Here is a 25844-nt window from a genome sequence, read left to right on the forward strand (position 1 = left end):
TTGACCCCTAAAAGGGGTCATGATCCACAGATTAAGAACCACTACCCTAAAGGAAGCCTCTGTGGTCTATAGTATATTAAGTTCTATCTTTCAGTCAGATGAAGTCAAGTATGGTGGCCCATGCTTATAATCTTAGTACTTGGGAGACAGGGGCAGGAAGATCAGGAGTTCAAGGCCAGTCTCCTCACCTGGTCTCATCCCCCCTTTTTTGTTGTTTGCTTTTAAGGATACTGAGAGCGGGGCAGTGGTGGTGCATGCCTTTAGTCCCAGCACTCAGGAGGCAGAGGCAGGTGGATCTCTGGAGGAAAGTCTGTGAGGCATTTTCCCTTTGGCATGTCTGGAACTCCCTATGTAGACCAGGCTGGCCTTGAACTCACAGAGATTCACCTTGATTGTTGGAATTAAAAGTGTGTGCCACCATGAAGCTCATTTTCTAAATTAATCATTGATATGGGAGGGCTCAGTCACTGTGGGTGATGCCAACCCTGAGCAAGTGGTTCTGGGTTGTACACGAAAGGAGCTGAGGCCTGGAGAGAGGGCTCAAGCTCACAACCAAAAGAAGAAAGTGGTCCGAGCAAACCAAGGAAAGCAAGCCAGTAAGCAGAAACCTCCAGGTTTCTTTCTTGAGTTCCTACCTTAACTCTGAGTGATAGACTGTTACCAGGAAGTGTAAGATGAAATCAACCTCACCAAGTTGCTTTTGATCGTGGTGCTTATCACAGCAATAGAAAGCAAACCAGGACAAATGGTAAACAAAATATTGAGAGATAATATCAGACGTACATGTGTATATAATAACTTGAGCCAGCATATTCAAAATACTGTAAATTAATAATGAGTGAGAACACCGTTAGAAAACTGTCCTTGCGGTTCTTATTATTGACTGAAGAGCCATCTTCCATCTCTACATTCTCAACCTGCTACTTATTCATTCGGGACAGATTTCCAAGAGAGATGTGAAAGGATGGAAAAATACAGCCTAACTCTCCAATGACCCCAGGAAGCTAAAAGTTTAGAAATACTATCTAAAAAGCCCTAAAAACCTCAAATCCCAGACCCTGTCCTCTGCCAGTAAATAGGCAAGGTCACACGCCTTACTGTTTATGGCAGACAGGCCCCTGAGTACGTAATCTTGACCTAGTAAGATAACAGAAAATGAGCTAACTAACTGCTTATCTGACTTCGTAAACTGTTTGTGAAACCCCCACCCCAGTGACCTACGTGTGGGCTTTGTTGTAAACCCTATAAAAACTGTCTCAGTTCTTCCCTCGAGGTCCTCAGTCCTATGACTGTGGACCGCAGTGCACTTGGAATAAAAAATCTATTTGCATTGAGACCGCTTCTCTTGAGTGATTTGGGGTGTCGCCTTTTCTTGAGTGATTTGGGGTGTCGCCTTTTCTGCGTGGGAGCGTGAAGGTCCACGCTCTGCGGGTCTTTCAGATGCAGAATCAAGAGCAAGGGAGGAATCACCAGGCAGCCTAATACAAAACCAGGAACACTCCATCTGGGAAGCGGGAACTGGTGGCTTTGCCAGAAGTTGCTCCAGGCGGTTGAACACCTGAAGGATTTTCAGACTGTCAGCTTGTAGGGGAAGGGGGTCTCTGGAGCGTGGAAGACTGCAGAGTCTCATCTAACCACAAGCTGTTGGGGGCTGACGCTTAGAGAGCGCATCTCAGTAAAACAGGCTGTCCGTTCATTCTACTCATCCCAGATCTACAGGCCGACCGTACCTGGGCTCCACCCTCCCAGGACCGGTGGAAAAAAACCAAGCACTACTGAGGAAGGGAACAAGGACTGCGACACGGGCGTGGCCTACACCATCCGCCTCCAAGTACAAGGGCGGGGCTCGTCTCCTGGGGTGGGGCCTCACCTAGCTTTGCTGCGATTGGTCAGGACGCGCGGGGCATTGTGGATCGCCGCGCTCCTGTAGCCGCCTCAGCCGTACGCTCCTCGCCATGTCGGGATCCCCTGTAAAACGCCAGAGGATGGAATCCGCTCTGGATCAGCTCAAGCAGTTCACCACCGTGGTGGCCGACACCGGTGACTTCAACGGTGAGAGGACGCGGCGCATGCGCCCTGAATGAGCTAGGCGCCCCCAATTTTGGGATCAGGACTGCTATGAGTGCCTGGGGCGGGGCCTCGCGGGCGCTGGAGCCGGGATTGGCTAATCTCTCAAGGTACTCCGGCCTCCGGGTTATTGGTGACCCTGGGAGCCCTTGCGAAGCTTCGGTGGGTCAAGGCGACCGACCAAGGAAGAGTCCTGCTGACTCTGGGTGTCCAGCATACGATAACACATGCTCAGCTTTGGAGCCGGTGCAGTCTGCAGATCTGGGATGGCCTCTGTGGACACCACCTGCTTTTGCAGCCTGTTGCATTGGCCTTCCAAGGTGGCAGCTGGTTACCGTCTGGGTACCCAGTGTGGCTGGAGTCAGACCAGATGCACATACTAAATCAAATGCTTATTCTATTGCCAAACCTCCTTCTCTTCTGGGACAGGGTTTCACAGTGTGGTCCAAGCTGGCCTGGGACTCCCGGTAATCCTTCTTTCTGTCTTAGCCTCATAGTACTGAATCAGGCAGTGCCACCGCTCCAGCACTCAGATTTCCTTGAACTTGGAAGACATAGGTAGAAAGGCTTGCACTGCTAGTCTAGCTCTCAGCCTTGTAGAGTCGTATAGCTGAACTTGTTTCACATCTGCTGTGAAAATGAGACTCTGAGGAAATGCTCCATGAGAGCCCAGTACAAAAGCACCTTCTGCTCTTTTCTGCTTTCTCACGGTGACTTGAGAAACAGGCTTTAATTCCCCATGAGTAAGTACATTGTTTATCTCTCACAGAGAGAGAGAGAGTGATTAGGCATTTTTGGACTGCTTAAATATAAAGGAAGGAAGGACAGACTTGTCTTGGGTCTAGTAGCAAACCTGTCTGGCAGAAGCTGTGGGTTTGTCAGGGAGCTTCCAGAAATCCATCTGGGAGTCCTGAGGTCTTTCCAGTGTGTGTGTAGTGCAGATCTTACAGGCTAATGTTTATGATCACAGAGTGCAAGGTCCAGGCATGGTGGCACATGCCTGCATTTGAAAGCAGAGGCAAGCAGATCTCTATGTTTGGGACCAGTCTGGTATCCACATATTTCAGTCCAGCCAGGACTACATAGTGAGACCCTGTCTCAAACAAAAATAACAAAAGTACATTCATTGACAGTGTAGTTTAATATACAAATTAAACAATTATAAATACTGCATTCGATTTGAGGTCTGTATTGTGTGGTGTAGGTCCTTAATTCCTTGGGCGGTCACAGCCCCCCCACCCCCGAAAATAGAATCTGGACTCTAATGCCTGGAACATTTGCCTCCTTCATTTTTCATTAAACTTAAGGGCCTTGGGCCTTAAAGCTCATCTGTAGGGGTGGGATAGGGATCAAGCCCAGGGCATCACACCTACTAAAAAAGGTACTCTATCGTTGAGCTGTCTCTGCAGCCTTTGGGTCTATGCACCCTTCAGTGGATTCACACCTAAGCCAGTACCACTCCAGATCACATTTTCCCCTACTTGTTATTTTGAAATAATTACAGACTCCCGAGATGTTGCAAAAGTAGCCCATGCACCCTTTGCCTAGTTTCCCTAATGATGTCCAAATCAGGAAGCAGACACCAGGGAGCCATGCATTGTGCTGCCTGCAGACCAGGCCTACTGTGGTTTATCTCTACAGCAGTTTCATAATGTGTAGACTTATATTAGCACTATGAGGACACAGAGTTATCTCCTTATCCTCAGAAGATGTGTGGGCATAGTGGTGTATACCTGTAATGTAACCTCAACATTGGGGAGGTTAAGGCAGTTACAAGTTTTAAAAAAAGTTAAGCAAGCTCATGTCCTGGCAACTAGGCATTGGATAGCTGAACTGACAGGGGCTCGTTGGCTTTTCTGAATTCCTGAGGAGGGGGGAACCCTAATATGTTAAAAGAGCTAATACAGCTTGGCATAATATGTGCTCCCCACTACAAACAACAAAAAAGCACTGAAGCTAGCGTCAGCTTGCCTGTCAGTGGTTTAGGACTAGTGCGCCCCCTACTGGCTCTAGGACAATAGGACAAACCTGTGAAGTGTGTTCTTTCAGCATCCTCACATTTCCCTTGCTGATTAAAAAATCAGCTTTTATTGTTCTGGGGGCCCTAGCTTTGTTTTTTTTTTTTTGTTTGTTTGTTTTTGTTTTTGTTTTTTGTTGTTGTTGTTGCTTATTATGGCTTTGTTTGAGATAGAGTCTCATAGTGTAGGCCTGCCTAGCCTGGAACTTGCTATGTAGACCATGCTGGCCTCAAACTCTAGCTAAATTTGTTTCATTTTAAGCTTTACTATAAAAAATGTTGCAAATTTAAAAAAAAATCACACACCAATATAGTTTGGTGGTCTGTTTTGTTTTGAGACACTCTCACTATGTAGGCTGATCTGGAACTTACTAAGTAGATCAAGCTGGACTTGAACTCACAGAGATCCTCCAGTGTTTGCTTCCAGGGTGCTGGGATTAAAGGCATGTGCCACCACACCTAGCTCATGCTTTGGTCTTTTGAGACAGGGTCTTGCTCTGAAACCCAGGCAGGCCATAAATTCTCAGTCATCTGAGCTAGGAGCTAGGCTGTGCTGCTGTACCCAGCTCAAGTGTTTGGCATTGATTACTGACTTCACATGGAAGCCAGCCTCTTTGGATCTGCTGTGAGCATTGTCACTGTGATCCACTTGGGCACTCTTCCCCATCTCTGGTGAAAGCCGTTTCTGGTCACTATGACAAAATACCTTAGAGAAAACTAGAGGGAGGGATGATTTGTTTTGACCTACAGTTTCTAAGGTCTATTGTGTGGGAGAGGTCACAGGTAAAACAGAGCAGCTCCTCTCAGGCAAACAAGAAACAGGGAGACAATGCCTGTGCTAGCAGACTGTCTCCTCTTATTCCATGGGGCCCCTAGTCTATTAATGGGTTATGCTGTCCAAATTCTGAGCAGGTCTCTCCTTTAGTTAATCCTCCTGGAAGCACAGACAAGCCCAGAGGTAATTTAGATCTAGATGTTTCTTAGTCCAATCCATCTGACAACAAGATTAACCATCTGCATGCTTTTGAAATGTATTTACCTAGCCATTGATGAGTATAAGCCCCAGGATGCCACCACCAACCCATCCTTGATCCTGGCTGCAGCACAGATGCCTGCCTACCAAGAGCTGGTGGAAGAGGCCATTGCCTACGGCAAGAAGCTGGGTGGGTGAGTATGGGTAATGAGAGCTCTGCAGGTCCTACTTCAAATTGGCCATTCCCTCCCAATCCAACTCTGTCTTTTGTTCATCCAGACATGATTTGTATGGTATGCTTACTGTCTATATGGCTCTGAGGCTTGCCACTGAGAGACCCCCTTAGCTGAGATGTCACTGCCAGCCTTCCAGGTTCTTGTCTTTGACAGGGTCTGTAACTCTGACAACCATGCTTTGCCTTCTGGTTGCCATACCTTTCTTTCTTTGGTTTTTGTTAGGATGTTTTTCTTGTTGTTTTTTGTTTGTTTGTTTGTTTTTTTTTTCTTTCTTTCTTTTTGATACAGGGTCTACACAGCCGTGGCTGTCCTGGACCATACTATGTAGACCAGGTTAGCCACACAGAGATCCACCTGCCTCTGCCTCCTAAGTGCTGAAATTAAAGGAATGTACCACCTTGCCCAGTTGTCATTACTTTTTAACAACAGGCTAATGAATTTTAGTAAATTATGCATTGGTACAACCATCACCACAATCTCTGATCTTCCTCCTTCTGCCTCTTTGTCCATGTCCTTAGCTTCTTGTTTGTACGAGACAAGGTATCCCTGTGTAGCCAGGCTGCTCTTAAGAATGCTTGCCCAAGTGTAACGAATACAGTTCCCAAGTGCTAAGATAACATTGTGTGGTGCCACTGTGCTGGCCTCCTATCTTTTCTTTTTCTTGTTCCTAAAGTTTTACCTCTTCCACATTATCACAGGTCATAAATGTGTAGTCCTTTTTGATGTAGTAATTATAATATTAATGAGGTATGATAATGTTATACATACATGCAGTGTGTGGTCAAATTAGGGAGATAGACATCTCACTCTCCTTTCTTGGGGGTATCATTTCTTGGGATTGCATAAAAATATAATTTTATGATGGGGGCAGTGGCACATGCCTTTAATCCCCGCACTTGGAAGGCAGAAGCAGGCAGATCTCTGTGAGTTTGAGGCCAGCCTGGTCTACACAGTGAGTTCTAGAACAGCCAGGGCTACATAGAGAAGCCCTGTCTCTAAATCCAAATAAAGGAAAAAGCTCTAAAGATCATGGTAGTATGACTCCCAACAATATAATTTAACACTGTTGAACTATAAAATGGTCAAGATGGCATGTTTTATGGGTGTTTTACTGTTATATATAGAGACCCTGTCTCAAACAAAGCAAAAACAAGTAGCATATGCTCTCCTGCCAATGGTAGGAAGGCTGAAGGGAAAGAAATTTGGTCAAAGAGTCAGACTTGGTCTTCTAGATTCCCCAAAGCCTTCAAAGTTTCTAACACAGCTTTCCCTCTGAATTTCAGGCTACAAGAGGAGCAAATTAAAAATGCTATTGATAAACTTTTTGTGCTGTTTGGAGCAGAAATACTAAAGAAGATTCCAGGCCGTGTATCCACAGAAGTGGATGCAAGGTAGGTGGGGATAGGGTCGGGAGGCAGCAGGCATCCTGGTGGCATCAGTGGCTGAAGAGATGGTTTGTTCTTGTTACTCTCCACACTCATTCAGTGGTATAATATACTTTATATTGGAAGACTACAGAGCTGATGGCCTAGATACTGATTAATGGCTGATCTTGAGTCTTGTGTCTTTTATGAAAATATACTTTCACTAAGAAGTCCAAAAATTTGGTGATTTTGTTGTTAGGTTTTGTGTGTGTGTTTGTGTGTGTTTGTTTTCAAGATAGGGTCTCACTGTGTAGCTCATGCTGTCCTGAAATTCACTTCTGTTGACCAGGCTGGTTTCCTTTAAACTCACAGAGATCTGTCTGCATTTGCTTCCAAATGCTGGGATGAAAGGCTTGTGCCAATATACCTAGCAACTTGAACGAGACAGGATTTCTATATGAAACAGTCTTGGCTATCCTGGAACTCACTCTGTAGACCCCAGGCTGCCCTTGAACTCACAGAGATTTGCAACATGAAAATTTCTTAAGTGGGGTGGTGTTGGCTTATGCCTTTAATCTTAGCACCCAGGAGGCAGAGGCCAGGGATCTCTGAGTTTGAGGCAAGCCTGCTCTACATAGTGAGTTCCAGGACAGCCAAGGCTACACAAAGAAACCCTGTCTCAAAAAAACAACAAAAATTTGTAAGGTTTTATTTAATTTTAGTTTTTGTTTTTACTTTTATTTTAAAGTTTCTGTGGGTTTTTTTTTTTTTTTTTTTTCTTTTTTAATGTTATTTAGAGACAGGGTGTCATGTAGCCCCAGCTGACCTCAAACTTACTATGTAGCTGATAATGACCTTGACCTTATGTGGTCCTGCACTTTCCTCTGCTGGGATTGTAAGAGTACACCACCACTTAGTGTATGTGACTTAGGCTTTGTGCATGATAAACAAGTGTTCTACCAACTCAGCACAACTCTGACTCCCTTTTTTCTGTTTGGTTTGGCTTTTTATTTATTTTTAAGACAAAGTCTCCTCTTCAAAGATTTATTTTTATTTTATGTGTATGAGTGTTTTGCTTGTTTGTATGTATGCTACATGTGTGCCTGTGGAGGCCAGAAGATGGTATCAGATCCTCTGGAACTGAAGTTAAACAAGCTTCTGAGCTGCTATATTGGTGCTAGGAACTAAAACTGGGTCCTCTGCAAAATCAGGTGCTCTTAGCCACTGAGCCTGTCTTTCCAGGCAGTGTCACTTGTAGCACAGGTTGACCTTGAACTCCTAATTCCTGTTTGTCTCCTGAGTGCTGGTTACAAGGTTTGACCACCAGGCCTGCTTCTGAAATTGTATTTCAAGTTGCTCTGTGTCTAGAGTAGGGAGTGGGAAGAGTTTGCCCAGTGAGCTGCTCATTACAGAATACCCTGTTTCTGACATGCTCCCTTGGTGATGTCCTGTATGATCTGAGTACCTGGCATAATTGCTTTTATAGGCTTTCCTTTGATAAGGATGCAATGGTAGCCAGAGCCAGGCGCCTCATTGAGCTTTACAAAGAAGCTGGGATCAGCAAGGACAGAATTCTCATCAAGTTGTCCTCAACCTGGGAGGGAATTCAGGCTGGAAAGTAAGTATTCCCTACATGGAGGAAGCTTCTGATTCTATTCCTGAGCAGCAGGCTCCAGTTTCTGGGGGTCTGAAGTTGGGGGCTCTTGAGACACATCTGCCCTCTTTGCTCCAGCGTCAGCTCAAATAGTGCCAGTTTGGAGACTGTCCTGGAACTCTCTTTGAAGACCAAGCTGGCCTTGAACTCACAGAGATCTGCCTGACTCTGCCTCCTGAGTGCTGGAACTAAAGGTGTGCTCCACCAACACCTGGCCCAGGAATGCGTTTCTTACACTTCCAGGTTTTGTCTTATAAATCTCCTCTGGGACAGTGAGGCCAAAACTTACATACATTTTAAAGAAACTAATTGTCATATAAATAGCATGCTCTAAGTGGAAAAGAATGCAAAACGGTAAAAACAGTCACTCTATTCTATGATGCCTCCTCTAAAGTAGTCAGTCCTGGCCATTCTAAGACCTGGGCAGCAGAGAGTTCTTTCTGTCCATATTTCCTTTTTTTCCACCTAGAACCACTGGTTTTTCTTCTCTGGATTTGCCTGTTCTGGACATCTCATATAAGCAGATGCAGATCATATGTGAACTGTTGTGTCTGACTCATTCAGCATGTTCTAGTGTCTGCATTGTTTCCTGACTCGACTTAATTGGTGGTGGATTGTGTCTTTGCATTTGTCTCTTGGGCATTGGGGTCTGTTACCACTTTGGGGCTGTTAAGAATAAAGGCATGAACACATATATATCTTGTTATGGACCTGGGTTTTCCTTTCTTGTGGGCAGATACAAAGAAGCAGGCTTACTGGGTCACATAGTCAGGAGGAGCCTATCTCCCCTTTGGCGGAGCCAGTGTGGTATAAACTACACTTGTGCTTGGACACACAAGTAGCTATGTGGTGGAGGCACCTCTGAAGCTTGCCCCTGGGGAGGGAACTGTGGCTGAAGTAGCCTAGGCGTAGACTTGGCTCTTGGCCTCAACCACATGGTAGTGGAGGAGAGTGCTTCCCAGGAATTAGTATTGGGCCAAGGGGCTTCTCAGGAGAGAGACTGGGCTTGCTGCAGTGTAGCTCCAGGAAGAACAAGGTCCTAATCACCCTTGGTAATGACCCACTGCTGCTAGCCTAGGAGTAGAACCCAGAGAGCTCTGATGAGGGGAGGGACTCTGGTTGTAGTGTTGGCGCAGATGTGGACACTCGGCCTTTATATGCAATGTGGCTATGATGGAGGAAGTCCTGGTCAGTCCTTGTGCAGACTCACCCTGCTGAGTCTCAAGCTTATTTTTAACAGGTGCCAGAGCACTTACTTAGCAACACCCCTGCCCATCTTGTCCACAGGGAGCTGGAGGAGCAGCATGGCATCCATTGCAACATGACGCTACTTTTCTCCTTCGCCCAGGCTGTGGCCTGTGCTGAGGCAGGTGTGACACTCATCTCTCCCTTTGTGGGGCGCATCCTTGACTGGCATGTGGCAAACACAGACAAGAAGTCCTATGAACCCCAAGAGGACCCTGGTGAGCTATCTTTAAGATCACGGGGCAGGGAATCTGCAGTGTTGACAAGCAGGGCTCAGGGCACTTCTGGGGCCATCCTAGAACATGCCTATATTTCCTCCAGGGGTAAAGAGTGTCACCAAAATCTACAACTACTACAAGAAGTTTGGCTACAAAACCATTGTCATGGGCGCCTCCTTCCGTAACACTGGTGAGATTAAAGCGCTGGCAGGCTGCGATTTCCTCACCATCTCACCCAAGCTCCTGGGGGAGCTGCTAAAGGATAACACCAAGCTGGCACCTGTGCTTTCCGTCAAAGCGGGTAAGGCCAAGGGGCCCTATAAGGACCTCTGTGTGGGCGGAGCTAAGGCCTGACCCAGATGGGAGAAACTCAGCCTAGGCTGAGGGACAATTATGAGTCGAAGGGTAAGGCAGGCATGGAGAGCTGTGGTATCCCCCAGCCCAGACCAGTGACTTGGAGAAGATACATCTGGACGAGAAGGCCTTCCGTTGGCTGCACAATGAGGACCAAATGGCTGTGGAGAAGCTCTCAGACGGGATCCGAAAGTTTGCTGCTGATGCTATAAAGTTAGAGCGGATGCTCACGGTGAGTTTTTGTGTGGGCAGCATTTGGGCCTTTTCTCCTTCATTCAGGGGCCAAGTTGGTACAGAGTTGAAACTTATTGAAGGAACCTGGCATGGTAGCCCATACCTCTAGTTCCATCATTCTGGAAAATGAGGCAAGAGGATCACAAATTCAATAGCCTGGGCCAGGAATGGTAGTACACATCTTTAGCCCAAGCACTTGAGAGAGAGAGAGAAACTATCTCAAGAAACAAGACTAGGGCCAGGCAGTGATGATGTGTATGTAGATATAAATATATGTGGTGGTGGTAGGGCATGGGTCCCAACTAGTTTCTGAAGCCATACTGGGACTTTGGTGGGTCTTGTGTGGGGCCTTCCAGGCAGTGAGGGGCTGGCAAAATAGGGGACTGACATGACACTACCTCTGGTCATTTCCAGGAACGAATGTTCAGCGCTGAGAATGGAAAGTAGCACAGCACCTGAGGCTGGACCCCAGACCTGCACTGCCTTTGAGCTGGCTCCTAATTGCACATGGCTTGTGACGAATCTTGCATTTTTTTAGTGATTGGAGAAGGGATGAATCGTAGGTTTCTGATTTTATGTGAAATTTTGTCTAATTAAAGCAGCTGCTTTTCCTATGTTGCTTCATTTCACCGTCTTTGTCACCATCTACCTAAGTGCCAGTTGCCCCCAGTATTAGCTGTGACTTTGGTTGAGACTGGGCTATGAACCCCAGACTATCAGCATGACCCAGGTAATTGTGGCCCTCACCCTCATCTTCTAAAGCCTCACTGGACCACCACTCGGACACTAGATGGCAGTGGTCTTTGATTTCTGGTGGTAAGACTATCCAGTAACTCCCTCTGTACCTGGTGTCCCTGTCCCCTGCCTAGTTTTATAGGGTACACTAGCAGTTTGAAAGACAAATGGTGGGCTCTGCTGGGGGTGGGACAACTGCTGAACATAGTGCCCCAGAGCCAGGCCTGCCCGTGGCCCAAGAGAGGAAAGGCCAGCAGTTTATTTCTCCCACCTAGCTGCTCTGCCCTGCTTGGTGTAGTAGCCAGGTTCTAGAGGGCAGTGGCACCACCTTATGGGGACAGCACAGTATATGACACCAACTTTGAAAGGGCATGAGCACATGCCTATAACCCCGGTACCTGTAGAGCAGTAACCAGATTGTCCACATCTGAAGACAACCTGATCTACGTACTGAGTTCTGGGTTTACATAGAAACCATCTTTAAAAGTGTAACTCCAGTTCTAGGAGTTACCCTCAATACAGACATACATGGAGGCAAAAATACAAATGCACATGAAATTAAAATAAACATTTTTTTTTTTTTTTTTTTTTTTTAAAGAAAGACAGACACACAGCAGGCTGGTTGACTTCCTGATCAGTGTTTTAGGAAAAAAGAAAAAGACCCCATGGATTCCTACTCAGGGGCATCAGAGAGCAACTTCCCAGGCTCATTTCTCCAAAATTCCACTAGTGGCTCTAGGGCTAAGTACCTGTCTGGGCAGTCTAGCCCCATCCTGGATGGTTAAGTGGAGAACAGCTTCTGCAACCTATCACTGCTAGGTTCACACTTCCTGATGAAGACCCACAGATACTCTACCACTTCCAGGGAGGATGAGAGCCTATGGGAGCAAATGCTGCTTGAGGCTGGCATGCTCCACATATAGGCAGAGCCTTGTGCCCAACCTTCACCCTTTGAGCTAGCAATAGAGTGTCCTGAAAGGCTATCAGGATTTTGAGTCTTTCCAACCTGGGGACTCCAGGGAAACTGGCCAGGCATTATGTATGCTATGTGAACCTCTTTTTATTCTTCATGTTTTTTTGAGACAGGGTCTCTGTACATAGCCTTGTTGTCTTGTAACTTAGTATGTAGACCAGGCTGTCTCTGCTGGTATTAAAGGTGTATGTCACCACAAACAACTTTGTATCAGAATTTATGGCCAAATTCTTGACTGAACTGATGATATCCATTGTAAAGAAACCACTAGCTGGGTGCAGTGGCAAACACCTTTAATTCTAGGCCTCAAGGTTTCATTTCTCTTGAGTAATTATAAATGTGTGAACATACCCTGAGCTTAGCTGCCACTTTGCCAGGGTTTTGTTCATTCTCTCTTCTCCAGCCTGCTGTCCCCTTCTCCACCTAGGACTGAGCAGTGGGAAGACCCTTAGAGCAGAGGCCTGACACAATCAAAGTCCACCTCACCTGTTACAGCTATGTGATGCCTCAGTATAGAATAGAGGCAGAGGTGACATGCCTTTAATCCCAGCAGAGGCTGAGTTGAGGACAGCTAGGGCTACACAGAGAAACCCTGTCTTAGAGAGAGAGATTTCAGGCACTGGTGGTACAGGCCTGCAATCCCAGCAATCAATAGGCAGAGGCAGATGGAGCTCTGAATTCCAGACCAGCCTGGTCTACAGAGCAGGTTCTAGGACAGTTTCCAAACCCTGTCTCGAAAAACCAAAAACAAAAAAACAAAGAGAGACAGAACATGAAGCTCGTGTAGAGCCAGCCAATTACAAACTTTCAAACACCATCAGCTTGGTGTCACCTCCCGAGTGTCTGAAGCTGTACCCTAATTCATGCTAAACCTCATCTTTGAGGTGATGGTGTTAAGTGGGACTTTGGCTTCATGAAGCAATTGGTGACCTCTGAAAAGGTTCCAGAGAGCTCCTAACCCTTCCCACCAGGTACAAAGTAAAGAGGTCGGAGCCAGGAAGCCCTTACAAGCATACCTGCCACACTATAACCTCGGACTTGAAGCTTCAAGACGTGTATGAAATATATTTGTTTACAGACCACCTAACCTGTGCCTGAACCAGCCAAGCCTAAGGCACAGGTTTTGTCCAGGAGTATCTATCATTACATAGTCATAGTGTACATGGCAGATGGGGGCAGTGCAAGGCCAGGGAGGAATCCAGGGACAGGTGGGCTCTCGTGCATCTTTCTTCCACTTGGTTCTAGACTTTCCTCATTAAAGGTTATTAACCGCCAAAAGGCATTCAGAGGTCCAAGTTACGTGGAAGGTTCTATTCTAGGGCTAGAAGGCTACTCACTGGAGGCTCCAGGCCAGGCCAGGTGCCCTAGGATTGACAGCAAACAAGCATGTCCACATAGCCTTATCAGGTCCTGGAGACATATCAGACCTGGGAGTCATGGCTATTCTTACTCCATATAGCCCAAGCCTATCTGTGGCCATTCCTTCTAGGAGGAGTAGATGGAATAAATACCTGGGCTGAGGCTTCTGTAAGCCAGAGACCATTGGACAGACTGAGGTAACAGCAGTCTTAAGGATATCAAATTGTGACACTAATATTTTTCCATGCCATATGGGGCAGGGTAACATCACTATGTCTATTCCAAGGGCTCAGGACGATGTTAGGTTGAGCTGGGGCCTCTATTGCATTAAAAACCACAGGCCAAGCAAGGGCGGACTTCTTCAGCAAGACTACTGCCTGCTTAGGCCTTTGGCAAGATGAATTCAGAGCAAGCACCAATCGTCAGTCCCTTCCCCATAGTTCCCCATAGTCCCCACAGCTAAAGAGATGGGAATAGCCAAAGGGCCATAGAAGAGCAACACCCCATCCTAAGACCACACAGCTGACTATCTCCCATGGACAATTCTTGCAATGTTCAATTTGCAGTTCTCAGGAACTGCCTGACCAGTCCAGATGTTCCACACTATGTGCTGGGAATGGAGGGAGGAGGTTCAGTCTGCATTAGAACTGATACTCTACAAGTCTTAACTCCTGGAGGCCTCCAGCATTCCACAAGGTCCAGAGGGAGGCCTGAGGGCCCCATCAGGTAAGGACCAACAGAAGAAGCCACAGTGAGTTCAGCTGTTGTCTCTAGGCCACCAGGATCAGGGACAGCATCCAAGTCACTTCCTATAGGATGAACACAGAGTCCAGACTCAGCACCAGCAGGCAGGGAATCACGGACAAAACTGTCCAGCAGAGGGAGCCAGTCACAAAGCAGAACCCACCCAAACCCCTTCACAGGAGCCTTACCGGCTGCCACAGAGGAAGAGCAGGTTCTGGACAGCAGGAACAGTAGAGTTTGCATTCTGGCCAGTGACCAGGTGGCGGTCCAGCACCACATGTACAGCGTCGGGCTCACTGGCTAAGACAGAAAGCACAAGCCTTAGGCCCACAAGGCCTGGACCTAGTCCCACTCCCACCCACTGAGGAAAGCCTGTCTAGGTGAACCATTTGCCACAGGGGTATATGCAGGACCTAAGACACCAACCCAAGACACAGCATATAGTCCCACAAATCTAAGTGTAGGGCACCAACTTGCGCTCACCACTGAAGCCAGCACCAGAGTCCTTCACAAAGTCCTCAACAACAAGCGGCAGGCGGGCAAAGTCAGGCGCTCTGATGAGCTCGTACACAGAAGGCTGAAAGAAAAGGCAGGTCCTGAGTCAGACCAGCTAGTGGCTCTACCCTGCCCAGTACCCTACTGTCCCCAAGACCAACCCAAGGGATCAGGCAGGTCAAATCAAAGCAAGAGCCTCAGCTACCACAAGGGGAAGACGGGAAAAGGCAAAACTCAGTCATCTTTTGAAGACTAAACCACTATTGCTCAATGTGCATTGCTCCCCCAGCGTCAAGGCATGGGTGTGACCAAAATGAGATGGACTGGTATTCTCTGGAAGGAGTCCCTTTGTGGGTTTCATGATGTTCATATGAAGGGCTGAGGCTCACCCCAGAGGGTCCCAGGCTCTGCCTGGCCACACATCACATGGGCAAGGGGAGAACTGCTTTAGCAGTATGGGGATGGCAGGTCACAGTGCCTGTAGGAATCTCTTCCTGGTTCAAGTAGGGGTAAGAAGATAGGATGGAACAGGTCATTGGCTTGTCCATGAAAACACTCACCCCTGTCAGACTGTAGCCTTGGAACACCCAGGACCTGTCTTCATTGGTAGCACAGCACAGGGCAGCAACACCATGGCCAATGGCACAAATGGGTTCTAAAAGTAGCAAGGTACTCTGAGGCCCTGGATGGGTAGGGTCCCCTCCAAGTGTCCCCTCCCACAAGGTGGATGCTTCAAGACTAGAGTTTACTTAGAGCCGACGCTGCCTCAGTTTTAAGACACATGCAGACACACAGAACTCCCAGTATGGAGTTCTGCTTGCTTCAAACTGCAGAGAAGCCACTGTGCATCTGGGGGTGGTTTCCCAGGGGATATCCTGCTTTGCAATGCAATGGGGCAACCCTGGCTCTTCCCCAAAGGCAACTTAATGGCCAGTGTATTCCCATGGCTGAGGTAGCTGGAAACAATTGCTTCTTGTCTCAGCCCAGAAGGCCAGCTCTCACCAACAAAGGACACTTCGTGGAGCCTGTCTGCATTCTGGTCTCTGATGAGCATCCTGCCCTAGTCTACAGATGTGCTTATCACAATAGATGTTGCCAATTCCCACCAGGAATCCAGGTAGCATCCTGATTAACCTACCATGGAAAGGGCTAAGAGGCCATGGTCATCAGCCCTGTCTTGGTCTTCAGAGGCTCATGGTGCAGAGACTAATAGCACACACATTATGTTTAGTGAGATCACTCTTGTGCACATGGACACAGAGCAAACTTATCTTTGTGCAGGTCAGAGCCACTGCAGCTCTCCAGTCCCATCTGATGGGCTAATGCAATCACCAGGCATGCCCGGCCCTGAATCCTAAACTCTGTACTCAATATCCACTCCATATCTGCCTTCCTAACCTAGCCTCTAGTTCCTTGACACCCACTGTTTTGGTCATTCCCTCCTACTCCCCACCCAGGCATCTTCCTGCTAGCCTGTTCACCAGTTTTTTGTCACTCACTGCTCTCTGAGCGGAAGTGCTGCAGTATCCGAGCCAGGGACCCACTGCTGGCAAGGTCAGTCAGGGCACCAGGACAGCTGGGAATCAGGAGCGCATGGTACCTGGCACCTAGGGGGAAGCCACAGGTCAAAATAAGGGTATGACCAGACACGGAGGCCCTCACAGGGACCCACTAGCTAGAAGTTCCCACTTGTCACTTTCCCAACCTACCGTCTATGGACTCAAGCTTAGCAGGGCTGGCATAAGCCTTGAGGCGGAAGTCCTGTACCCAACGTGCATTGTTCTCAGTCACATCCACAAAGTCCATGGCCTTTCCCTGTAGAAGCAGAGCCTAGGTGAAGGGTCAGTAGTGGCTTCTTCCCCCACATTTGGACAGAGAACTTAGAAAATCAGATTTCAAAACATCCCTTGGGGCCCAAATGCCCACTCAGTCCCTTTCACTGGCTGGTCAGGCAGGGAGCCTCTAGTGGCCAGAGAAAGAAATCAAATACAAGGCAGTCCTAGAGAACCAAACCACCAGTGTACAGGAGCCCAGTACAACAAAATGCTAAGGTCTTACCACAGGATCACTACACCCATGGGGCCCACTCTCCTGATTATAAAGTAGCAACAACTGCCCCTCCCACCTTGTGACTTCAAAACATACAAATACACAACACACAATTGCTGTGACCCATTTATATCTGATGTTCACAAGATCACAATGCCAGAATCAAGAATCTCTCCTGTAATGTCTCCGCCCAGCCGACTCACTTCCTGTTTCTACCCAGCCATCTTCCTTTCTATTTCCACCCAGCCCATCTTCCTTTCTATTTCCACCCAGCCCATCTCCCTTCCTGTCTGTCTGTACAGACCTCCTGGCCTCTATGGTTAGCTACTGGCAAGCTCCATCCTCTGATCTTCAGACAAGCTTTATTTGTAAAACCAAGGTATCATCACACTCTCCTGTTAGGAGGATCTGTGCTGGACCTGCATGCTAGGACCAAGTCTTATCTTTCACTTACAGACCTGCAAAAGTGCAGGTCACAACGAAAAGAGCTCCCTTAACTCAGGCAGTCACAGGCCAGCGAGGTGGAACCATGACTTAAGGATCCCACCAAGTTTGCGTGTAGCTCCGTCCTGGTCCTATCAGGTATAGTGGGCTCTCTATACTCTCCTAGCCTCACCCCCCAAAAAAGGAGAGGCTCTCAGGGGTTCCCTGGAGAAGGGTGACTGTACTCACCCCAGGGGTGGCCACCTGTAGGTTGAAAGCAGCACTGGCCAGTGTGAAACAATGGAAGAAGGACTGGGCTGATACGCCTGCAAGAGAGGGTTTCAAAAGGCAAGGGCATGACAGTCCCTATTCCTTGGAGACTGCCTCAGTGCTCCTGGGGACTATCCTGGTCCCAGAAGCAGCCTTAGGAGCAGTCCATTTCACCCACCCCAGCGTCTACACCCTGGGGACAGGTTCAGAAATATGTAACTGAGATGTCCACAGCAGGTCTATTACTCCGCCAATTTTGGCCTCTGGCCCCAGAAAGACCTGCAGGTGCTGCAGCCTCCCACAACACGCTCTCTGCTTGACCTAATACCTCTACTTTCAGGCCCCCAGCCCACCTTAACTGTCTACCAACAGCCCTATACCCTTGGCTGCATCCCAAAGGCAAACATTTGGGTTATCCCCTACAGACTCACCAGTATCCAAGGTCCCCATGGCCTGGGGAGGGCAATAGTGGACATGTCATATTAGTAAAGGCAGCAGGACAGCATGGTGTTTGGGGCACTGCCCACACCCAAGACACCTACAGGGTCCCACTTTCCTAAGAGTGTAAGATTCCGCCCCCACAATGCTATTCTCACTCTTCTGCCCATCAAGAATACTTCAAAAAGGAACAAAGCTTGCCTAGCTCATTTGACTCCAGACCCCGGGTGAGTTGGGGGGCCAGCCTAGTCTACAGAATGAGTTCCAAGGCATCCACAATGCACAGCCATACACACACACACACACACACACACACACACACACACACACCAAAAACTCTGTCTCAAAAATACAAGATTAAAGATGATTTATGGGTACAGTCTAGCCTCCCCTCGGCTAGGGAGCAGAGACTCACAACTCACACCACCTCAGTGGTCTGAGGTGGGTACAGTGGTCTGTGCTGGTTTAACCTAAGGGCACAAGCCTTTGGCTTCATTAGTCTCTCTCTCTCTATCCTTCTCAAACGCTTTTTTTTTTTTTTTTTTTTTTTTTTCTTTCTGAGACAAAAGTTTTTCTGTGTAGCCCTGATTGCCATGGAACTAGCTCTGGCCTCAAACTCACAAATATCCACCTGCCTGACTCCTGGGTGCTGGGACGAAAGCTGTGGGCCACCATCACCGGCCTTTTCTTTTTTGAGACAGCATTTCATGTAGCCATTAACCTCTTTATCCTCCTGCCTCCAACTCCTATACTAGGCTTTTGGTTTGTGGGTTTTATTTTGGCTTAGTTTTAGAGTCAGGATCTCACTATGTAGCCCTGCTGGCCTGGAACTTGCTATATGAGTTCCAGACTGGCCTCAAACTCCCAGAGATCTATCTGCCTCTGCCTCCTGAGTGCTGGGAATAAAGATACTCACCAATAGGCTCAGCTTCTTTACTTTTATGATTGCATACATTTTCAGTGAACGATCCTAGATTATCTCTACCAGTTCCTCAATCCCTCATTCCGAAACTCTCAAGTAAGGCCTACCTAGAAGCAGGTGTACTTTCTCCCAATTCTCTCTTCCAGGGCAGAGCAGCACCCTGAGGCCCCTCCCATCTCCACCTGGTACATTTCTCTGTGCAACCCAGGGAGGGGCCCATCACTCGAAAATCCCGCGGTACCTGCAGGCTCATGCTTGCTTGAGATGTTAAATACGGTTTGGTTCGAGAGGGAAACCCCCTCCGTGACTATCTTGGGCCAGATTGCTCCTTAAAGACCCGTGAAGTAATCATCTACCCAGCGTCCCAGACACACTGAGCAGTTGGAACCCATGGCCAGCAGACCCGCTTCTGTGTGCGAGCCCCTTCTCTTGCAGCTCTTACGAGCAACCCCTTTCAGGATCGCTTCCTGAAGGCGCGTGAAGATAGGCCTTGGATCAGGGACAGAGAGGCAGGAATGGTGGACAGAGTACCGAGCCCCTGTAGCTGACCTGGGAACAGGGTCATCTCTGCAGTCGCTGGCCACCCTGTCTGCTGGCTCAGACAACACAGGCCTGCCGCGGGGAAACAGGTGCAGGATCCCAGGATCCCAACCCCGCAGGTACAAACGTTGACCTGGAGTCAGAACGGCAGGCCACTGCGCCACACAGCTACCCTGCGCGCCTCACCTTCGGAAGCGCCGCTGACCACTAGGAGACAAGCCGGTCTGTTGGGCAGCCGCTCCGACGCCATGGCTGCAGACTCGGTTGATGCTAGGGACTGATGCTAATGTACCAGGGGCGTGGTGGGGCGGGGCCCTCCTGCCGCGGGAGTGTAATGCGCGTGCGCATGGATCGGAGGGCGGGGCTCGCCTGCAGGATGTGCCTAGTTGGGAGGCGGAACTCGCCTGCAGATTAAAGGCAGCATGTGCGTGCCCAAGGACTTGGGGGACGGAACGAGCGTACGCGAGTGGCGGGGCGGCTTACGTTAAAGGCCGATTGCTGGCGGTTGGGACAGACTTGTGACCCTCAGACGCACATTACTTGAGCACAGCGGGCTGGGCAGACGTTAGGGTCCGAGTCGGCCACAGGGCTACCGCGCCTTGGGACTGTGCCCGCAAGTTGAATACTGTCTGGGAGCGAAGACCGGTCAGACCCGACTGGATGAGGGGCAACGGAGGTGGGTCGCATGTGGGCGGGACTTTTGAATAAACCTGGGGAGAATGGAAAGTCACTTCCTGAGCTTTGGACGCCTCTGAGGCTTGATGTTGAGTTTCCTGAGTAAAGGCCAGATGGTCTGGGGAGGCCAACCTATATCCAAAGCGATTGTTCCTTATGTTGTACCACATGAATGTGGGGTTCCTGATGGGGCCTAGAAAAAGGGGTCTGGAGCCCAGGGCCCTGTGCTATCTGGGTGTTGATGTTTGAGTATTCACAGGCCAGAAATCAGACCCCGAGATGGACATAGCTACAAGGTATATCTTCTGGATCTGTAGACTGCCCCACCTTTAAAAACCTATCTGTTGACATAAAGCCCATGAAGGGCCAAAGGTCCACATACTCACATCTCCCCTTTGTGAGCTGCCCCAAAAGCAATCTTAATGGCAGAGCCAGCGGTCGGCTTGAGTCTTGAGGGAAAAAGGATTTAATTCCATTCCTAGGTGTTAGAAGTAAGTTTTGGGTGGTAAATAAAGATACCACCATTCCAGCTGAAGTGTCTGGATGGGGCAAATTTTACTCTTGACCAGGAGAGTATGCGAACACACCAAGGCATGAAGTGTGTTTCCTTTTTATTCTAACTCAGGTGGTGGCTGTGACTTGTCCCTGCTGGCTGGGGCCCACCTCACAGTGTCCTTCAGTTGGCTCGTCTGAAAAGAACCACAAGAAATGGAGGAAGGCGAAAGGAAGGGGTCCCTGACTGAAGGAGAACCACGATCCCAGGCCATCAAATTCCTAGACTGGCCGGGGCTGTTACATAGAGAAACCCTGTCTCAAGAAATCTGACAGGTGACAGTCCTGGGAAGTTAGGGCAGGAACTGAAGAAGTAGAGACTGTGAAGGAACGCTGCTTACTGTCTTTTTCAGCTGCTTTTCTTATAGCCCAGGCCCACCTGGCCAGAAAAGGCAGCTCACACACTGGGCTAAGCTGCTTTCCCCAAATCAATGAGCAATTAAGAAATGCCCCACAGATATGCCCACAGGCCAGTCCTCACAAGCAATTCCTCAGTCGAGGTTCCCTCTTTGGAGGTGTCTCAAGTAGACAACTGAAGCTAACTATGACACTTCACTGTCTACTCACCCCCTGTTTGCCTCCTTGAACACCGGAACTTGTTACACCATCATCTGGTTCTAAGTTAAGAGATGGAGGAGAAAGCAGGGCTCCATCTTTCACCAGCAGCAAGGCTGCTGTTCAGTGTGTCCAAGGGTGGTGGTGTGTACCACAGATGACTCAGCATGGCTAGGAGGAAGCATACCTAAGTAATTCTGTGACCTGTGTCCAGAGTAGCATGTTGGTGAGTGAGCAGAGTGTCTGGTTTCCAGAGGCACCTATGGAAATGCTCAGGATCCGCTGGAATCAGCATTCAGGCCTAAATAGGCAGATGAAACAGATGACCAGTGCTTGGCCAAGAGCCATGCTCTGGATCTGACATTCCTAGACCATCTTCCCTTTGTCTCCTGTGATCAGTGGGAAGAATTAGCAGTCCTACTGCATTGCCTGGGGCAGGCCCTAATGTGGAGTTACGTGCCAAAGTGCCTGTTGCTGAGCAACATCCCAGATCCTAGGTGCTTAGGTAGATATACTGGTACATTTGTCCCCAGGGCCTTCCTGTTACAGTGACCAGGCTCTGCCCCTCCACCCAGTAGCATCCTTCAGGGCTGACATCTGTGGCTGGACACCTAGACAAGATCAGGGCTACTGTGGGGAGTAATGTACAGGTTTTGTGACTTGAGACAGAACACTGGAGGCTCCAGGGTTTCCTTAGATCCATGACCTCATCGTGAAGGAGGATCAGTACCCCATCCCGTCCTGTGGTGCTTGCAGTCTCATTCATGGTCACATCAGAGGCTTACACACCTAAGCCCTGGGCATGGTATGTATGCTAGGACATCAGATCCTTCAGCAAGTGCCCACATGGTAAGGGTGAGGACTAAATATATAGGGTCTGTTTGTGTGCAGAACTACTGAGCCATAGAACTCTTGTTATTGACAGCAAGTTGGGCATCAGGAAAGAGGCACTCCTTTATCTGACACTCAGGAGGCAGAGGTTGATGGATCTCTGAGTTGGAGGCCAGACTGATCTACACAGTGAGTTCCAGAACATTCAGAGCTATGTGAGACCCTATCTCAGGGTGTGGGTGTTGGGGTTGAGAAAGTCACTCATTTCTCATATCCAGAACCTGATTCTGCTGGAATGTAAGGTAGGTGAGAAGTCCTAGGAGACTCTGCTGGGCTGACCTGTGCCCCAAGTCCTGCCTCCCGTCTGTCACTCCTGTTTCAGAGACGGCCCCCGGCCCTTTTCCTGGCCTCTCTGCCTCCCAATCATCTCTAAGCCTGGGGCACCAGCTGCAGCATCTGCTAAATACTGCCCTTGTGAGAACACCCTTACATGGGTATTGCCCTGAGTGTCCCTCTGTTAGTTCAGGTGACTATCAAGTGTGCCTTGAAATGAGGACTAATTGTTTGGAGGCATGAAGTTCTCTTGGGATTGAGGAACAATCCTTGCCATGTAAACACTCTTTAGGGTGGAGGGTGGGAAGATGACTAGAGGTGAGAGCCCTCAAGTAGCCTTCAAGACCCAGATGAAGTTGGGCGGTGGTGGTGCATGCCTTTAATCCCAGCACTTGGGAGGCAAAGGTAGGATCTGTGAATGAGGCCACCCTGATCTACAGAGCAAGTTCCAGGACAGCCAGGGCTACACAGAGAAACCCTGTCTCAAAAACAAAAGACCCAGGTGAAACCCTTTCCCCATTAGATTTATTAAAGATCGGGTGGGACTCTCCTGGGCCATGTCTGGAGCCTCCAAGGTAAGTCACACAAAGCTGTACAAAGCTAGCAGCACACAGCCTGTGATAGCCTTGCTGTCAGGTGTGGAGTTGTGAAGGATCCTTCACCTAAGGTGGGTCCTCTACAGTATTAGTGAGAATGCTAAGGCAACTGGCTATCTAGCCTGCGGGTAGGTGATGGCTCTGTGTCCCTAAGTAGGGTGATGTGGCCTAGAAGCAGGTACGGAGGGTCCCTGTGAGTAACAAGTAAGGGGCAGCAGAGGACATGTCTAGGACCTTTACTCAGACACCCGTAGATCCATGGGGCTGAAGTGTGAGGAGAGAAGACAGCACAGGTGTGTACCCCTCTCATGAGAGCCACCCCATCTGCCCTCTGAGGATTTGAGTGCATTATGTCCTTTTTCTTTCTTGGAGTTGTTAGGCAAACAAATAAAATCAGTCACTGTGTGTAAGGAGTATGGGTTTTTCCGCCTGCCGCCGCCTGGTCTTGTCCTGCCGCTGCGCCAGCCCCAATTAACACTCAGAGACTCTATTTGATACAATGCTGTTGGCCCTGTTACTTCTTTCTTATCGGCTAGCTCTGCCTTAATTATTAACCCATTTCTGCTGATCTATGTATTTCTCTTACCAGGGAGCCGGCGGCATACTGCTTTCTTCAGACTCTCCATCTTGACTCCTCCTTACTACTTCCAATTTCCTCCTTGTCTCCTAGTCCCTCCTATCTTCCTTTCCTATTGGCCAACAGTGCTTTATTATTAACCAGTATGAGAAACATATATACATAATGGCATCTCCCATCAACTGTGAAGCAGTAAAGAGGGTTCTATTCTTGTCCAAAGAATAAGAGAAGTTTGAATAGAGCTCAAATCCACTTCTCAACCATGGCAGCTGGAGATCATAAATGTGGCTCAGAATATGGTGGAAGTGTGTGTGGGTACCTAAGCATGGGTAGAGATGTCTGTCTATCCCCTTATCTTGCTGTTCTCCCTCTCTCATAGCCCAGCCTGAGTACTACGTTTGGGATTGATGGTGAGAATTTTCTAAGAATTGGGTGCTCTTCTCTGACAATCTTTTCCAGACATTATCATGGTTCTTGTCATGTATTGTGGCATTTAAGGGCAAGGCCTTTACTGAGGATATGCAGAGCAATTAGATGGGAAGGAGCTTAAGGTGAACAGCTAGTTAATATACCTCTATTGTAGTAGAAGCTTAGGTGGTCTGCTTTTATCTCCTGCTATTCCTGAGGGTTGAGTGGGAAGCAGGTCAACTTCCTTATTTCTAGGATAAAGAAAATCAGCAACAAGCAGGTGCTTATTTGTTATTTATTTTTCTGAGACTAGCCTAGAACTTAACCATATAACCTTGAACTCTCTTTTTTATTGTTGCTGTTATTTTGTTTTTAGTTTTCAAGACAGGATTTCTCTGTGTAGCTTTGGCTTTCCTGGAACCACTACGTTAGACCAGGCTGGCCTTAAACTCAGAAATCTGCCGCTTCTGCCTCCCTCGTGCTGGGATCAAAGACATGCACCACCTCCTGCTCTGCTAACCTTGGACTCTTGATCCCCCTGATTGTTAGACCACCTTGCAGGACAGACTAGAGCCAAAGGTGGGTGAGGACACATCTTGACCAGGACTGTTTAGTTATGTTGCCCTCTAAACCTATACCTCTTGATGGGACCCCAAAGATAGACAGGGGCCACCGATACCTCTTGATGGGACCCCAAAGATAGACAGGGGCCACCGAACATTGTTTTCATCCACATTGAATAAACCTCTCATTTTCACTTATTTCCTTCTTTTTTGTTTGGTTTTGAGACAAGGTATCATTGTGTAGCCTTGGCTTTTCTAGAACTCTGGAACCAGACTGACCTCAAACTTTTACAGGACTGTTTGGGGGTGTTTTATTTTGGGGTTTATCTTATTTTTATGTACGTTGGTGTTTTGTATGAATGTGTATCTGTGTGAGGATGTCAGATACCCTGGAACTGGAATTATAGACAGCTGTGAGCTGCCACGTGGATGCAAAGAATTTAACTCAGGTCCTCTTGAAGAGTGGCCAGTGCTCTTAACCACTGTGCCATCTCCAGACCTTGTTTTCTGTTTTTTAATGTGGGTTCTGGGTTGCATTCAGGGCCTCATGGTGTCATGGAAAGTACTTGTGTACTGAGCTGTCTCCCCAGCTCCTTACTTGTTTTACTTCTTTAGCTGCCATATTGGGGATGGGTGGCCAAGCCTATCTTGTTAGGACTGTCAAAGGCCAAACACTGAACCAAACAACTCCTGGAACAATTAGTTTAGTGAGGCTGCTGACGCAAAACAGGACTTTCACTTCAAAGTGAGTAGGAGATGTTTGTTCTGAACCAAATATGAGTGATCGTGGTCCAGGAACACCAGAGAGGTTGCCCTGAATGGGTTCCAGTGCAGAAGTGGTTATATGAAGTATACTTAAAAAACGAAAACTCATAAATGGAGGCATGGGGGCATCAGATAGGTAGGTAGCTGAGAAATCTTGGCTCTGAATTTCAGATGCTCTGTGATAACGTTCTTAGCTTTTGAGTTGGTAGAAGTCAGAGTTAGTGCAGTTCAAAGGTCTTCCTGATAGAAGAGATGGACAATGAGTAACTACAAAGGGAACTAAAGATAGCCCAAGATAATTTGGCCCTGGATCTGGAACATTCCCACTCTACACAATTAATCATGAGGTTCTACTCATTCAGTAAACCTTGTAGAATCTTTGGGAGGGGGGAATCTTTTTTTTTTTTTTTTGAGACAGGGTTTCTATGGGTAGCTTTGTAGACCAGGCTGGCCTCAAACTCACAGAGATCTGCTTCCCTCTGCCTCCCAAGTGCTGCTTTTGCTGAGCCTATGAAATGGCTCAGTGGGCAAGGCCACCTGACATCCTGAGTTCCATTCCTAGGGCTCACATGATGGGTGAAGAGAACAGACTCCCTTCCAAAGTTGTCCCTGACCTCCATATTTTGTGCACACACAAAATAAATAGAAACAAATTTTGTTTTTAATTATTTATTCTTAT

At 48.1% G+C, this 25844-nt stretch overlaps 2 protein-coding genes across 3 annotated transcripts; one reads left to right on the forward strand and one right to left on the reverse strand.

Annotated features, from left to right (window-relative positions):
* Positions 1 to 1884: 1884 nt before the first annotated feature.
* On the forward strand, positions 1885 to 10976 carry Taldo1 (transaldolase 1). Its single transcript, XM_051193380.1, has 8 exons — positions 1885 to 2052; positions 5128 to 5251; positions 6577 to 6684; positions 8144 to 8275; positions 9599 to 9774; positions 9878 to 10075; positions 10215 to 10360; positions 10777 to 10976. The coding sequence occupies exons 1-8, from the start codon at positions 1956 to 1958 to the stop codon at positions 10807 to 10809; spliced, it is 1014 nt and encodes a 337-aa protein (XP_051049337.1). The 5' UTR covers positions 1885 to 1955; the 3' UTR covers positions 10810 to 10976.
* Positions 10977 to 12319: 1343 nt separating this feature from the next.
* On the reverse strand, positions 12320 to 19614 carry Gatd1 (glutamine amidotransferase class 1 domain containing 1). Of its 2 annotated transcripts, none has more exons than XM_051193389.1 (8): positions 19497 to 19614; positions 17390 to 17466; positions 16378 to 16483; positions 16168 to 16275; positions 15229 to 15323; positions 14657 to 14750; positions 14362 to 14473; positions 12320 to 14238 (listed from the first exon to the last, which is right to left on the reverse strand). In XM_051193389.1, exons 1-8 carry the CDS (start codon positions 19558 to 19560, stop codon positions 14232 to 14234), a joined length of 663 nt encoding a protein of 220 aa, XP_051049346.1. In that variant the 5' UTR covers positions 19561 to 19614; the 3' UTR covers positions 12320 to 14231. The 2 variants fall into 2 exon arrangements, with proteins under 2 accessions (XP_051049346.1, XP_051049348.1); XM_051193391.1 differs by lacking the exon at positions 19497 to 19614 and adding an exon at positions 19320 to 19485.
* Positions 19615 to 25844: the final 6230 nt, after the last annotated feature.

This window comes from Phodopus roborovskii, unplaced genomic scaffold (assembly GCF_943737965.1).
Source record: "Phodopus roborovskii unplaced genomic scaffold, PHOROB, whole genome shotgun sequence".
NCBI classification, from domain to species: Eukaryota; Metazoa; Chordata; class Mammalia; order Rodentia; family Cricetidae; genus Phodopus; species Phodopus roborovskii.